The sequence below is a fragment of the Fukomys damarensis genome, unplaced genomic scaffold, assembly GCF_012274545.1.
Source record: "Fukomys damarensis isolate Sample0158 unplaced genomic scaffold, DMR_v1.0_HiC HiC_scaffold_28, whole genome shotgun sequence".
Classification (NCBI taxonomy): domain Eukaryota; kingdom Metazoa; phylum Chordata; class Mammalia; order Rodentia; family Bathyergidae; genus Fukomys; species Fukomys damarensis.
The window spans coordinates 33,309,431-33,326,269 of record NW_022900940.1 but is presented as its reverse complement, the minus strand read 5'-3'; the positions used below and the strand labels follow the sequence as shown (position 1 = coordinate 33,326,269).

At 34.5% G+C, this 16,839-nt stretch overlaps 2 protein-coding genes across 7 annotated transcripts in view; one reads left to right on the top strand and one right to left on the bottom strand.

Moving 5' to 3' along the window:
* LOC104854315 (immunoglobulin-binding protein 1) overlaps nucleotides 1–16,839 on the bottom strand; it is a 563,742-nt gene that overhangs the window by 178,137 nt on the left and 368,766 nt on the right. For all 6 annotated transcript variants that reach the window (XR_004514652.1, XR_004514655.1, XR_004514653.1 and 3 more), the window contains exon 4: nucleotides 16,083–16,136. The gene's annotated coding sequence lies outside the window, so the exon portion shown is untranslated. The remainder of the gene's footprint in view (nucleotides 1–16,082; nucleotides 16,137–16,839) is intronic.
* The window catches only part of Kcnh8 (potassium voltage-gated channel subfamily H member 8), a 318,111-nt gene that overhangs the window by 157,319 nt on the left and 143,953 nt on the right, over nucleotides 1–16,839 (top strand). Inside the window, exon 4 of the mRNA XM_010612815.2 lies at nucleotides 16,048–16,175. Coding sequence (XP_010611117.1) covers nucleotides 16,048–16,175 — 128 coding nt within the window. The remainder of the gene's footprint in view (nucleotides 1–16,047; nucleotides 16,176–16,839) is intronic.

Here is a 16,839-nt window from a genome sequence, read left to right as displayed (position 1 = left end):
CTAGTACAAGCTTAGAAGAGTCATACATAGACAATATTTCTTAGTCAATTTTTACCCAAGAAAAACTCTTTGTCATTTCTTCATAACTTGTTCAGCTGTGGAAGAGCACCCACAGGCAAAGCATAATTATATATTGTTATGCACCTAGTCTTTTGGGCCCTATATTTCAGGGCCCAAATTCCCTCAAATATTTTCTTCTATTCTTTCTTAAAATGTCACATTCTCTACAAAAGGGGTAAAGTTCAAAATTGCAGTACTGAGACCCCTGGAAGGACAGAAATCTCCAACTGCTGATGCCAAGTAATAATACATTCCTCGAATGTAGATTATTTTTTACAATATGGTATAACAATTTTTTTATAAAATCAAAAATAATGCTTTACATTGTTTTCTAACATTGTAGGGAGTTTTATTAGAGATTTTTCTCATAGTCTGAGTTTCTGGTTTTCTGATGTTGGTAATGGTAATAGCTACCTGTTGACTTTTACAAGAATTTAGACCCTGAGATGGACCTTCTGTCATGACAAAACCAAGTCTAGTTCAAATATGATTAAATGCTCAGGCTTGGAACTGTTATACTTACAAAGGTTCATATTCACAATGCCACATCAGATTATTTAGTGAAGAAGAATATGTATTTAATTACTAGTACTTAAAATATGGATACTATCCATTTTTATTATATTGGTTTTTTAAACATGAATTTCACCTTTGTAAACTAAATTCCTTTTTTCCCTCATTAAATTTATTGGTACATTTAAAGCAAACAGTACAGTTACATTTATCATTACGATCTTGTACCTTTCCATCATATGTCTTGGTTCTTATTTTTCCCCATACCCCTGCCCTCCCTCCACCACCTTCACCTTTCGCTATTTACAAAGTGTAAACTAAATTTCTGACAAAAGACTTAAGATCTTTCTCTTCTATTTGCTCTTTCAAGTCGTCCCTACCCAACAATGAGCATTGCTTTTGTCTTAAAATTTAGATTTAATTTAACTATGCACCTGCTAAAGCATGTACTAAAGATCTGTAGGAAACATCGACACTGCAGGTCAATAGGCAAAATCATCACAAAATATTAATAGGTCTAGACTTTGAATTGTCGGAATATCTGTTTGAAATCTATCATTCTCAAGTTACCTTTAATCTACACAAGGTGTAGTAACCTTGGAAAACTCAACCTTGGAACTCCAGCTTGGAGAGGTATCACTGGTCAAGTACTACATAGGACTCCAGCCCTCGTCACACAAAACTTTATTACTGTGATGAGGTGATGAGGGTCGTGACTGATGTTGAGGATTTATCAAGTGTTTTCCACATAATGCTAATGCTCAATTGAACTGAGAGAAGTGGAGCAGATTGCAGGAATGCACGGTCCTACGGCAAAGCAGCGTAGGTTGCTTCTTCTGTGGGCGAATGTTATGACATCTATGAGTTGGATCAACTGTTTGCTTATATGCATGCATAGAACAACTCTCATTAAATTGTTGGTGATCATTAAAAGGAAATCCTTGGCCTTGATTGAGTTATTTCAGGGTTTTTTTTCATCAGAAGACACTTTTATGAATTCAAGAAATTCAAAGAATCACTCATCAAAATATCATTTCTGTCTTGTTTTTTGACTGTTTTCCACCAGTATTATTAAGAAACACAGATTTTATAAATAGTAAAATATTTTAGAATCCCACTGACTTCTTCTCCTGTTAACATTGCAAAATATTTTAATATTTAAATGTAAATATAGGAGCAAGTCATTTTTAAAATCCAAGATGACTGATGGTTGGACCTCTGATTTACAACCGTAAACTTTGATATCTTTTATTATGTTTTAAATTTTTTTATATAAAACAAAAAATAGAAGAGAAATTCTAATAACATCAGTGCAGCTGTTCTGTAGCCATAACAACAGCATTTACAATGGGGAAACATAAATTAACAAATATGAAAGTAAATGTCTTAAGAGTTGTTTTTTAATTAGATATATTTTTAAGTTCTATCAAGGAATTTCATTGCTTTGAATGACTAAACAAGCCCTGATCTTCACACTCTGGAATATGTTATAACTATTAATTCTTTAAAATTCTGAATTCTTAATATTAATTTATCTTAGTTTCTCACTTATTCCCTGCTGTTATTTTGCTTGGATCGCTGATGTTTAAATAGTTATTGTAGGGAGAATGACCTGCTTTTATTATACATTTAGTGCTTTTTCCTGATTCCTTCAAGCTTAATAAGAAGTCTTTTATTCAAAAGAAAGTCCACTGAAGGCCTCCCACTGAATTCTATGGCAATTTTTCTTTTCTATTTTATTATCCAAACCTTGCATAACAACTCCTTCCAAACTCCCCTCAGCCTGTTGCATAAATGCCTCTTACAGAACAACTAAAGTTAATAAAACAATGACATAGATAAAAATGTGATAAAAGTACTGTAGCACCAAGTAGTAGTAACTCACTTTTCTAAGTTTCTGTACCAAGTTATCAGAAGTGAGGTTTTTAAACACTGTAAGAATCTGTCCTTCACACCAGAGCTTCTTCTGTAAGCTAAAATGTCTATTGCAACATCCAAAGGGCTACTCTAATGTGTACTTTTTTCTAGTTTGACAAAGTTAGAACTAATGTTACTCTTTTGAGTAGCATTATTCTTTACCTACTTAGTAATTTTTATTTTTTTTTTCATGACAGAACTCTTTCATTGAGTAAAACTTTCAGAATCCCATTTAGTAACATAGATACAAGGTAGCAACACTACTCTTGAACCCTGGTTACTGACCTAGAGCCTTTTGCTGTGGCTTTTTGTCTTATTCCCATATTTCCAACTCCCACAATATCACCTCTAATCCTAGGAACCTAAAGATCCAAACATAAAAACCACTGCTGCTCACCAGCTGAATATTGGAGAATATTACAGAATAATTGCAATCTAATGTGATAGACATCATGGTTGCGTTTTTCCAACATTTGTCATATATATGTACATATATACATACAAAAGTAGATAGAAGATAGAGAGATAGATTACGATGACCTGGAGGAGGGGAGTGGAAATAAATAAGACTCCACCTGTACTCATACTTGCTTAAACTGGGTGATGGGTATATCAGTCAGGGTTCTTCAGATAAACAGTAGCAGGTAGATAGATGGATAGTAAATACATAGATACATAGGGACATAGCTAGATACCCAGATAGAGACATAGAGGTATAGATTTGTGCACACATGGATTTACTTCAAGGAATTGGCATATGTAATTGCATGGGATAGCAAGTCTGAAATCTGTAGGCCCAACTGGAACCTCTCAGGTGGAAGCCAATACTTCTGTTTCAAGGTAGAATTTGTTCTTCAGGAAATTTCCACTAACCTAGTAATGTGCAGTCACTTACACTATCAGTGATAAACTACTGAAAGTCAACTGATTGTATGTTAACTGCATCTAGAAAATACTTTTCCAAAAACATTTAATGTTTGAATCAATTAGAATTATAATCTAGTTAAGTTGCTGCATAAAATTTAGGATTACAGTGCACCACTTTCTCTTTTATATAAATTCATAATTTTCTAAAATTAGAATTATACAAATAGGTTCCAGGTTGTTAAATTTTGAAAGTGGTCCCAGGCTGTCTTGGAGTTTCAGATTTTCCAGTGATACCTTGATGCTGTAAGGTCATAAAGTCGTACGGGTCAATTGTACCATTTGACCACAAATCCAGTGTTTGATTCAGGTTTTGAAAGATAGCAGAGTATTTTAGACTATTGATTCTATGTTTACTAAGTTGGGTTGTTTTTTTTATATAACTTTCCCTCAAAAACCACCACCCTAAAAGAGTGTTTTGTTTAATCTAGATTTGCTTGAAGTGGATAAGTAGATTTGGATATGCATTTGTTAATTCAGTAAACCTCCAGTAAAGTGCAAGAATTGATAAAAGGGCTCAAATAGGACCTTCTACTATATAATCAATATACAAAGCATGTGAGGCTCAGATGCTGACCAATGCTAGGGATGAAGGCTAATTGAGTCATAATGTGTCTTACACTGGAGACTAATTTTCTATTAAGATGAAATATCTTGGAAGTTATACATTCTGCTTTAGAAACCGTATTTTGGGGGAGGGAGAGGGCATGTAGGTATCTTGCACTTTGGTTAAAAAGCATGTAACCCAGAATCCCAGTAATCTAAGAACTCTTAGAAATGGTAAGTATTTCTAATTTAAATTAATTGTGGCCCACACTGCCTCTCTAACAAACATCTTTGATAATAAGGAAGAGAAAACAATACAAAACATTAAAAATTCAGTCTTGTTGTCAACCTAGTGTGTAAGAAGGGTAAGGAGATTTTCCTTACCACAGAGCAGATGGAAAAGCTGATACAGCCCAGGTCCCAGAGCAGTCTGAACTTTCCTCATTATCTTCCCCTGATTTAGATACTTAAGATAAATACCAACTGGAAATGAGGCTGCATAATTTTGATTTGTCTATTTTTTTCTTGTATACATTATACTCAAAATATTTACCTCAAAATGTCACTAAAATAAGTAAATTAAAAATAATTACATGAGGCTGCATAAACATGTATGAATATGTAAAATACAAAGTCAAGCCCTTCAATATTCTTGAAGGTTTCTCTTGAAAGTAGACTTTAAAAGGCAAGAGCTGAAAATAATGATGATGACAATGATTGTTCGATAAGTGATGCAGTTAATCAAATAATCCAGACATCCAAATGCCCACTGCCCTACAAAATACATAACAGGGAAGTATTTTTCTTAGTATATTCATTCATTTAAAACATTAAAATACCAATTATTGACCAGGGTCCCTTTTAAATCTCAGTAATACAGTAATAAACCATATGTATCTCATAAAATGTATGAGAAATCCATTTTCTCTCCATACTCATTAGTGTTTTATTATTGTGACTATTTTCTATGATAGTTATTATACTAGGTAGATACTGATGTCTCCCTATATTCTCATTATTTGTGGCTCTAATGGTTAGCGTTTCTTAACATCTTTTCATGCGATTATTTGCGATTCTCACTACTTTTTAGTGACATGTTTCTTCATGTCTTTCACTTATCTTCTAATTGGATTTCTGGTTTTCTTAATGTTAAGTTTTGAGAATTCGTATATTCTAGACATAAATTTCCTATCAGATAAGTGGTTTAGTAACGTTTTCTCTCAGTTTTAATTTATACTACAAATGTGCTAATTTCAACCTTACGTACATTGTTAAAATTCAATATTGACCTCAGCAATTGTTTTTAACCTAGACCAACAGAAGATTTTCATTTAGAAATGCTAGCACATAATGCTAATAAAAAGCTGAATAAATTCAGTTGGACTTATAAGTGTTTTTAAATTTCTGCAGACAACAATTCCTTATTTTCTCTACCCAATTTGTTTTGAGCAGTCTGCTTCTGATCATCCTAGAATCAAAGATGAGTACGATTTTTGGGGGGGAGGGTACTCTAAGAGTAACATAATTCATAACAGACTACTATACAATTCAGTATATGGAAAATCATAAAACACACAATTCATACACCTCTCGTAAGATAGCACTTGATGATGACTTCCAGTTGAATTACTCAAAACTACAAGTTTAAGAATGCAGAAGACATAAATTCTTGTCTTTTCTTAACTAGTTTGGACCAGTTATCTTCGAATTCAGAAGGACTCTTCAGTTCAGAGTAAATCAAGACTGTTTGGCCCTCCCTACAATAGCCCTCTTTCAGTTCTAGTCATTTTTGGGTGTCAGTAGCCTTTTTCCCTGGGGGACATCCGCAGTCCAGACAGGGACTCTCACCAGTCAGATGACTTACTTACCACACCTGACCATAACCCTAACCCAACCAGCTGTGCTTATGGGGCCTGAGAACAGTGGGTGAACTGCAAAGCTGGAGGCAGGGAGTGTTGTTGGGTCAAGTCTTATGGAAAGGAGCACAGGGAAGACTGGGCAGAGGAGATAGGTTGAAACGTAATTACTGAAAGATACGGTGCTGACTCCAAGTCAAGTTCAACACAGGCTACAACCAAGTGGCCTTTGGTATTTTGTAATCAAGCAGCAGGATCCCCTTTATACTCCCATGTGGACTGGCCACTGAACACAGGCTGTTCTGGAAATGGGATTCAATCTTTGTTAAGGCCTACGTCTTCAACTGAGGGCAATTCCACAGGGGCCTGAGGGCTGTGAGAGAAGAGCTCTGGGCAGGCCCACTTCTGGCTGCTGTAGACTTAAGTCCTTTAACCTCTGTGCAGTGTACTGCAGCATGTGCTGCAACTCTGAAAGAGTCTCGTTCTTCTTTTCTCTCATCTAAACAGAGCTTATTTACTGAAAGTGGCTCCTTAGCATAAAAAAATCTTGAAAAAATTTGTATGTATTTTACTCATATTGAATGAACTAAGTAAGAAACTTTTGTTTCAATTGGGTAAAACTAAGAGTACAGTCACAATTCTATTGTCCATATGTATTTCCCCCTTAAGCTCTTTTTATATTCAGGGTCTGTGTTCTTTTGTTAATTATGTTTAGGGTTATTTTATATAATAGGAGGTCAGCGATGGGATAAAAGAAAGCCTAGAGCAAAAACAAAATATAAATTCACCAAAGAGTTAGATTACGTTTTAAAGATGGCATTATAAAAGATATTCATTTCTTGTTTCACACCCTTTGTATCTCTAGATTTTGTAAAATGCAAATGTATTTTTTAATATTCAAAGAACAAATGTGTATGTACTATATAATTGCAATTCAGTTTATAAAGGATAAATGCAGTGCAGATTGGGAAGGAAATGCATGAGATTTGATATTGAAGGTAATCAAATATTCTTTATCTTAAATTTTTCTATATTTTCTCAAATTTTCCATAATGAGTTTATATTATCTTTATTTTCTACTTTTAAAGAATTATGGTCTTTTATAAATTATCAGAACTGTCATCTCATTAAATATGGTTTTACCCTTAGTTACTGATACTCTGTATCTAGTTAGTGATGACCGCTTTTATTGCTTGCAAAATGGGAAGTCGATTTTGTTAAAGGGATGAAAGCTATGTTTTTAAAAATCACTATTTACTGAGATGACTTTTTCTTTATAAATCTGCTGAAAGGTTTGTAAGTTGAGCCCATCCTTTGTATAAAGCCCATATGAGTATGGGATATGTTTTATATGGGACTTTTATTTCTTTCAGTGAACTTCTACGTTCAGTTTATTAATGTTTTATTTAATATCTGTGCATCTGTGTTCATAAGTGAAAGTATTCTGTGATCTTTTTAATACCCATCTAGTTTTGGTATTTGAGTTTTACAGGCTTAAATATTGAATTTAGAAATGTTCCGTCTTTTTTATTCTCTCAACCTATTAAAACAGTTATTTCTTCCTTCAAAATTTGGTAACATTCACCTTTAAAAGTATTTGAAATGGGTCATTTAAAAGTAAATGAAATGGTTGCCATCTCTATTTCCTCCACTGTTATGGATCTTATGGCTTTTATTAGTTTTTAGACCTATCTTGGTAAGTGACTCCTCCTTTCTAACTATTAATTTAATCTCGAAGACTATGCAAGTATAATTTTGCAAAATTTAACCTCTTAATTTTTAAGATCTAAAATGTATGGGCCTTTTAGTGTTATTATAGTATCTCTATTTTTGTCCTTGAATACAATTGTCAGCTTTTAATTATCTCCTGTTGGTTAATTGACTATACTTTTTTAAAAACAATTTTCTTTCTATTTAATCATTTGTATTTCCTATAAACTTCCAACTTTCTCTTATTTATCTGCTCTTCTAGAATTAACATGTTTATTTTATGACTTGAAGAATAATTCTGCAGGTTTTACACTTCAGATACCTACTTTGCTTGATGTATTTGTTTTATGGTATAAAATACATGTGTTGTAAGTTAAATTTCCCCTGATCCACCTTTGATTGCATTCATTGCGTTTGGATACCAAGTAGGCTCAGAAACATTTCTTTTCTGAAGCAGTTTTCTTTCAGCTGGGGTAGGTGGCAGCTGTGGAGTGTGGGCTGCGGCAGTAAGGAAGGACCTGGCTGTGGGGGCTGAAGTGTGCTGACAAGAAACTACTGAAGTCCCTCTGGGACCACGGGGAGTTGTGAAGGAACGTAATGGATGTGAGGAGAAGACTACAGGAGTGGGTGGCTCCAAGGGCCCTGGTGCCTCCATGGGCGTGAGTCAATTGTGAGAAGACAGCAGGTACTAACATAAGGAGCAAAAAAGCCATTTTGAGTGACCTGGTTAGGTCACTCTGCTGAGAACGAAACCAGTAAGGTCAGTTTTAGAGAGATTCCCTTCACAAGTGCTTTCAAAATCTGCGTGTATCTTATCTACAAAGTTTGCTGCGCTAACAACGCCAACAAGATTTCCAGTTTTCCCACCGCACCTGAAACAGCACTGGAAACTGCTGATGACTGAACTTCCTAGATTGTTGAATAAAATTAATTATAATAAACTGATACTTTTTCCATTATTTAATAGGTACTTGTGGCTCAGTAATTATTTTCATATGAAGCACGTTGTCTGTACGCAGTTGAACTACCAGGTTAATTGCAAAGCAAATTATCTTCTGTGCTTTCTCATAGCAATCATAGTTGAAATTTGTTTACCAGCTCGTTTTGGCAAGTTGGAAACATTTTCACAAACTGAGAAATAAACATATGCAAATTCAAAATATAATAAGATAATATGTATTTAAAAGTCTGTAAGTAACTTCACTTACTACTTTTTCTTAAAATCAAGAGGTAGAAAGAGCATTAAAAATTCAAAGGGCAATAGTTTGAACCATGAGAGGAAATTTTTTTTCACTGACATAACTTTTGGGGTTTTTTGAGGAATATTTTGACATTCTCTTCAAAATGAACTTATGAGTGTTCCAGGTCTGTTCTGTGAACAGAATGGACTCTGATAGATACCACAGACATATGTTTATTATCTATCAATTTCTGAGAGAAATTTAGACTATGTGACTGATTTTGAGTTTTCAGACTTCTTATGTTACTAAGTCTTTTGCTTTCAATGGTATATACTTCACAACATGAAAATTCATAACTTTTACTGTGATTTTTACTGAGGGCTTTTCCTTAGCTATCTTGAACCAGAAGTCTCTGCTTTAATATTTAAATGAGGAACTTGCTCTAGCACCGTTAAAAGCATGTTATGAAAACAGGGTGCCACGCACAAGGGGCAGTCTGAGGGAATGTGAAAAAGAAAGGGAACCTGAGATGCTAAGAGGAAGGGGCGTTTTTCAGTATATCTGTTTGGATGCAAGACAGCAAATGAAATGAGGCAGACACGGGCTAGTTGATAAAATAATTCCTAGGAGAGATCTATTCTGACTCTACTGGCTAACACATCTAACAACTGTCCACTACTCAGTGGCCTGTAACTTACTATGCTAAGTTAGAAAAAACCCAGTGAGATCACTGCAAATTGAAATATCAACCCTCTCATTTATTGACTGTTCACATTCGGGCAAGCACACAATTTCCGTGACCGTTGCTTTTCTTTTCAGTAAATGAAAACAACTAATGCTTAATAAAGTGAGGATTCAGGGAAAACCAAGACCAAATTCCTGGTATAATGTGTAAATCATGACAGAGGCGAAGGCAATACAGCTCACACATGATGTTTTATTGAGAAGTCTTAACTCCCTCAGCAAGAACCATAATTTGACTTTTTCCTGGAAAATTTCATTGCTTCGTATTACTTAATGACTAAAATTGTTTATTTCATGATCCTGCTTACTGATTGATGCCTCTTCCCCTTATATTACATGCATTCACTATTTTTTACTTGATAACAATCTGCAGATCACTGAAATTTTCACCTAGTTCCTGTTAGTCCACTACTGCTGTTTTTTATTTCTTTCTTAGTTTTTTACGGTACATACTGGTCTTTTTAAGATACATTCTAAACTCACTTGCACCTCTCTAGTTCCTCAAGTGCCACAGCTACAGACTCAAAAGAATCAACAACATGTTCTCTAATCTACATACAGATGACTAAAAGAGTCTAGGATAAAGCTGACATGAGGGCAGACAGGAACTATGCTAAATTTATTGTACTCACTGGCCTTGGAAAGAGTTCAAGCATTCCTGACTGTCTTCAAATCGAAAGTTCCTACTTATTCCTTCACCCTTAGCATTTGACTTCATTTCCAAAGTCAAAAAGGGAGAAAGAAGGAAAGGAAGAAAAGAGAAAAGAAAGGAGAAGGAAGGAGCAAGAGAAGAAAGAAGGAAGGAGTTACTTTGTCTTCTTGCCATCAATCCTATATGTTCACTTTCATGTCTAATCGATCTTCCCCTTCTTTCCTTTTATAAGAGCAAGGTTGGATGCTTCTCCAAGTAAAATCACTCAACAAAGTGAAGTCTGAAAACTGTGGCCTCTCTCTCTTCTTTGAAATATTCTCTTCCATTACACTCTGACACATTAGACATTTTGTCCCTTGTGTGCTTTTTCTTTTCATATTATTTTTTCCTCTCACAGTTGGCCTATTACATTTTGGAAGGCCCAGATTTTCTCATCTCTCTTGAAACTCTCTTAGTAGATAATTTCATAATGAGTTACGTGACAAAGTCAGGCAACTGCATTCTCCAAATGTATTTAAAGTGTGTCAGCTTTGTTTCACGCCTACTACTACCATTCTATTCTAAATTACCGTCATGTTTCCACAGATCTGTCTGCTGAAATGGGCTCCTGGGTAATCCCTTCAAAACCTCTTGAGATCTTTTCTATCAATTCACATATTACAAGTAAATGTATTATTTTAAAATTATAAAAAAAATGTTCGTGCCACTTGATTGTTTAATATCTTATTACAGCTTCAAGTGCAAAAAATGTTGATTATCATCCAGAGCTCATTTGCAAATAATAGGGCTCTCCACAATTATCACTGTTTTAACAGGGCACAGGGCACCTACCTAGAGACTACACCTCCCTGACTCTTTTATAGCTGGATGTGGCCAGTAGGGTGTGAGTAACACTGCCTAGTACAGCTTCTACCTCCTACACAGGAGGCTTCTTGTCATCTTCTTGCTCTTTCCTCTTTCCAAGGAGGTGTCTTGGACTGGAAAGTAGAGGCTTTTTGTGAAGGAGGGGCCACCACAGTAGACAACTAACCTCTACTACGTTCCAGGAAAGAAAGTGAAACAAAGTATAAATACACTCACACACATATAGAGGGAAAGAAGGAAAGGAATGAGAAAAGAAAGGCATTTCTTTAAACCACTACGAACACATATTAATGGTCTTATTGTTGCGATAGCTAAAGCTGCTTCTTAACTAATACTTTCGTCATTGGATGTAGAGTCAGCAACAAACACTTGAATGTGTCTTCAAAGGCTTTGGATGGTCTATTATCTTCTATCTGCCTTCAGTTTCCCTTTATCTCTCTTCTTCCCATTTTCTGTACCCTAAACTCTTCAAGACTTTCGGTTCTTCAAAGATGTTGAGCTCCTTTTTACCTAAGGTGCTCACACATTTCATTTGTTCTGTCAGGAACATCCTTCCCTGTCCTACCTCTCCCCCTTCTTACAGTATTCTTTTTCCAGATTTAAACCCTGAATCATCATCTCAAGCATTTTGTGCCCCAACACCAGTGCAAAGAGCTTTATCAGGTCCCATTGCTGACTAGTCTAGAGTTACACTTTACTTACCCTTTTAGTTGTAAAATATACTTATGTAAAAAGGTGATATATATATATATATTAATACAATAAAGTGTGCATTATAAAATATTACTACAAATCCTCATGTCCCTCAAACTCAAACCAGTAGGATTTTACTAATATAGTTTACTAAGGCACAGGCTATCCAAACTACAGGCTACCTCTCAGCTTCTTTTGTAGCTAGTTGCTGTCATGTGCTTATGTATAGTTTTAAAACAGTTATACACTTCTTTAAACAATATGTTGTTTAATTTTGCACACATCTGAATATTTTTTAAATGTTGCCATGTTTTTTGAATTTTTTCATCCTCAATTATGTATTTTGACATATTTCTATATAAATAGGCAGGAATTATTTCATTCCTTTTTTATTTAACACTGACATGAATGCACTTTGATTGAATTATAATATCCTGTGCCATAACTATGTCAGAATTTATGTATTCTTATTTATGGACATTTGACATTTCTAATTATGCACATATGTATATTCTGTATATATTGATGTGTTTGTGTATATACACAAGTTACAAATATTACTATAATGAACATTTTAACACTTGTTAAAGAATGATTTACTCTGTGTTCTCTTTATGATTTTTATTTTATTCAGGAGTCACTATCCAGGACCGTTTTAAATTCCTTTCTCTGCTTTGAAGATTTTAGATTCCATGAGTAGAATGAGTCCAAAACCCAATCTTACATAGGAATTAAATTGAAACTCCAAATTCTGAGGAATTTCCTTTCTTCCACTTAGACCCAAGACCAAGAGAAGCATGTGTCTGGAACGTTTCCCTCTGATGAGCCCTTTATTCTAACATTATAAAATTGCTATTGTTTGATTTGGAAAACCTCAGCTATTATATTAATTGGAGTTCTACACTAAAAGGGAATTGTCTCACAGTCATAAATATATACTCGGCTCCATTTTGTAGTCAGCCTTATAATTTGATTGGGTTTTTTTTTGTTTTTTGTTTTTTGGGGTTTTTTTGGTACTGGGGATTGAACTCGGGTCCTTGCACTTACCAGGCAGGCCACCGAACCATTGAGCTAAATCCCCAGCCCAAGCCTTGCATTTCAAAACCAAGTTATACTGCATAAGCCTGCTGCCCTTGCACATTCCTATAGGCATTGTCTTAAAACTTCAGCTGGTTTCAAATTTAAATACATTTAAAATTAGTCCCTAATGTTGTAGATGTTACATTTTCAAGTGCAATTTACCAGAGTTCTATATGAATCAAAAACTTTAACACACAAAGACATAATTTGAACTTTTAGCAATATAATGAAGCTTTGTTCAATTATGAATTTTTAAAGAAACTACCCTCTTTGATACTATTCTTTGTACTTTAATATGCTTTTAGTGATTTGAATCTAGTGATGCAACATGTTTTCTTTATAAAAAGCTTGAGATATGTAGTAGAAAGTGAGCAATTAAAGAAAAACTGCCACACATATTAGATTTTACAGAGAATAAAATGTCCTATCTGTTGGTCATTAAAGCATCTCCAGTGGTATGGTCATTAAAGTCCTCTAGCTCTGAAGTCCAAACTCGAGGGGCAGGGCCTATTCTACTCATTATGCATGTGACGTTCAGCAAACTGCTGAGGCTCCCGACACAGATTGAAGTCGTTGTGAGACTTGTGGAAGGCGTAGGGACTTTAGACCAAGCTGGCTTCACTACGGGGTCTACTCCCTACATCAGTCAGTGTGATTGTGTGACATGCTATCAGAGTTTCAGGTTTCTCGTCTGTAAAGGGAGGGCAGTAATACTTATCACAAAGGTATTTGAGGGATTAAGTGGAGCAATCAATACTGAAGATCTAGAACACAGCCCTCATACACAGTAGTCATCATACTAGTTGCATGGCTTCTCTGATGTAGAAACCAAACCACACTGTTTTTATAAGTGAGAAAAATCAGAGAATTCACACTACAGATTTGACAATGAAACTTAGACAAATATTAGATGTTACTCTTCACATATTTTTCATTCATTGTATCAATATAATTTATTGGGATAAAATTTATGTTGACTAATCAGGCAAATAAAGACTAAATTTTTCTTCATGAAATATAACCACTTCATTTCTTTCTTTTTTTTTTTTTTCTTTTTGGTACCAGGGATTGAACTTGGGTCCTTGCGCTTGCGAGGCAGGCCACCGAACCACTGAGCTAAATCCCTGGCCCTCATTTCTTTTGAACAATAGCACTTTGGAAGGAAAATAATATGGCTGGTATCTTACCTCATTTTACTAAAACAAAGTCCAATCAGATTAAAGATTTAAATGTCAAAAAAAATTTTTAAGTAAAGGTATAAAGTCTTGAGAAGAAATATGCATAGATTTTTTAAAATGACTTTTATGTGAAAAGAATTTTAGCTATGCAAGATGTAATGTTTATTTATTTATTTATTGGTACCGGGTATCAAACTCAGTACCTTGGGCTTTCAAAGCAAGCACAGTGTTGCTTTAATAACATTTTAACATTAATATTTTCTTGTTTTATAAATATTTATAAACACTTTTATAGGCTTTGGCAGGCATGGTGCCACTGAGCTAAATTCCTGGCCCAAGACGTAATGTTTAGATGTCACAAACAGATTTAAATTTTTACACTATTCAAATAAAACTCAAAGTCAAGTAAAAACTTGGGTATACTTTTGGCAGTTTTATGGTACAAAAAATGGAATTGGTATGCAAAGAGCTATTATAAATAAGTACTAGTTGAACTTTAAAGTTGTCAAAAACATATGACTTTTCAGAAAAATAAAGGAAATGAACAATAAATATTTTAAACTATACTCATCCATATCTATGATTTTTAGAATGTTAAGTTCAGACTATGTGATATTTTATGCCTTTCAAAATGTTAGCATTCACATGATATTTTGTAATTTGGGCATGTGTGATGAAACAGACACATCCATTCACTTGCCTCAATTGTAACTGCTGGAATTAAATTTGGAATCTCAGTATAATGATTCAAAGATGAACATATCCGTCACTGATTGTTTCCTTTTTCACAAACACAAAGCTTTATGCCTTCAAGAGTTTTTATTATAGGATTTTTAAAATAGATTTTTCTTAAATCCTACATAAAAATAAATATTAATGATAGAGAAAAACAATATAATTAATAAGACTAGTTATATCATTTAAATGATTGCTACTAATCTTTTTTTTCTCTCATTCAGTTTATGGGTACATTTTAGATATACAGTAGTTACATTCATTATTGGGATCTTGTACCTTTACATGACAGATTTTGGATCTCATTTTTTCCCCTTGTCCCTGCCCTCCCTTCACCCCCTCCTAACCTCCCCTTTTACAAACAATTTATTTCCATTTTTTCATTTTCTCATATATTTTTCTTTCCCTTATTACCTTTCCCCTGCCATCCCCACTTTCCCTACACCTTTAGGCCTTTTCTTCCTATTTCACACTGTTAATTATCCCATTAGGATCTTGAGTACTATTATAGTTTTTCACACCAGAGAAACTATTCAGTATTTACACGTGTGACTTATTTATTTCACTTAAGATTATGGCCTCAATATGTATCCATTTTCCTATGAATGACTCTAATTTCTCATTCTTTGTGGCTGAGTAGTACTCCATTTTATAGAAAAACCACATCTTCTTCATCCAGTCTCCAACTGATGGGCAAATGGGCTGTTTCCAAGTTTTAGCTATTACAAACTGTGACGCTATAAACATAGATGTGCATATATCACTGTGATATGATTCTTTTAATTCTTTTGGAAAGATACCCAGCAGAGGGATGGCTGGGTCAAATGGAAACCCTAATCCTAGTTCTTGGAGGTATTTCCATATTGATTTCCAGTCTTTAAAGTCAGTAGGGCAGAATCACAATGTAGAGATTCAGAATGGTTTATAAGTTATTTTGATATGAATAAGGTAATATGTGGAAAGCTTTTTATTGTAAGCTTCTACTTATGTAAAGAAAAATCATTGTCAATGTGACTACAACTTACATATTAGAAATTTTCTGGAAAGAATTTTCCAGTCAGACTGTTGAGTGGGATCAGGGATATATGTGTGCAGTAGCAGGAAGAGGGAATAAGTCTCCTTATACCTTTTCTGGGCTATTTCAAAGCACCTCCATTCTCGTGTATGTTTTGTTCATTAAAAAATTAACACAGTTAATATACTGATAAAAACATTTAAATTATGAAGGACTAAAATCAAATAAAATCTCACCAGCAGCTTTCAGATCATTTTAGGTGTCCTAAAACATGAACCTATTACGTGTCTTGAAAGTGAACTGTCACAAGAACACGCATTCTTGAGATGAACTGATGCAGCAAATGCATTGGTATCTGATGAGTTTTCTTTTCCCCTAGACAAAGCCAAAGGAAGATCAAGAGCAGGGACCCACCTTGATTCAGCCCGAAGACGGAGCCGAGCAGTCCTTTATCACATCTCTGGGCACCTGCAAAGAAGAGAAAAGAACAAACTGAAAATAAATAATGTAGGTGATACGCACATACACTATGAATGCTGAAGTTTTCCTTGGTGGCAATGTTTGATTCACTAAAGAAAGGTTCCAATTACTCATTTATTGGCTTTCCTGGATTTTTTTTTTTTTTCACTTTGGCTTGTGCTTGCCTATAATGAAAGAATTGGGAAAGGTCAGCAGTCATGAGACATATCTGTAATAAAAGCACTTAATCATAGTGCTATCATGGCAGAGAGATCAGAATATTACTGAAATGCAGTACAGTCTGGTACTGAGGACCCGCAAGTGGGGATGTACTGGTTACATTTGAGAGGCAAGATGATACAGAGAGTTGTATTGCATACACAGAGCTTGTTGGTTAAATTTTCTCAAATTGAACTTTAGTTTCCTCTATTTTGCACTTTGTGTAATTTCTTAATGCTTTTACCCAGAGGGACCATGAACAAATCTGTTACTGTTCCTTTTAAAAATTTATAGTTTATACCAAGCATCAGATTGGAAATTATGTGCCATATATTATGTTTGGCAAAAATGTTGTGCTTTTAATGAATTACAGTAGGGCTGCTTTCTGAAAACTGATGTTTATTTGTCAAAAGCCACAGCAAATAACTCTGCCTATGAAAGGTGTTTCTTTGCAGAATTTTACATGGCGCACCGCTTCAGAGATCTCACAGTT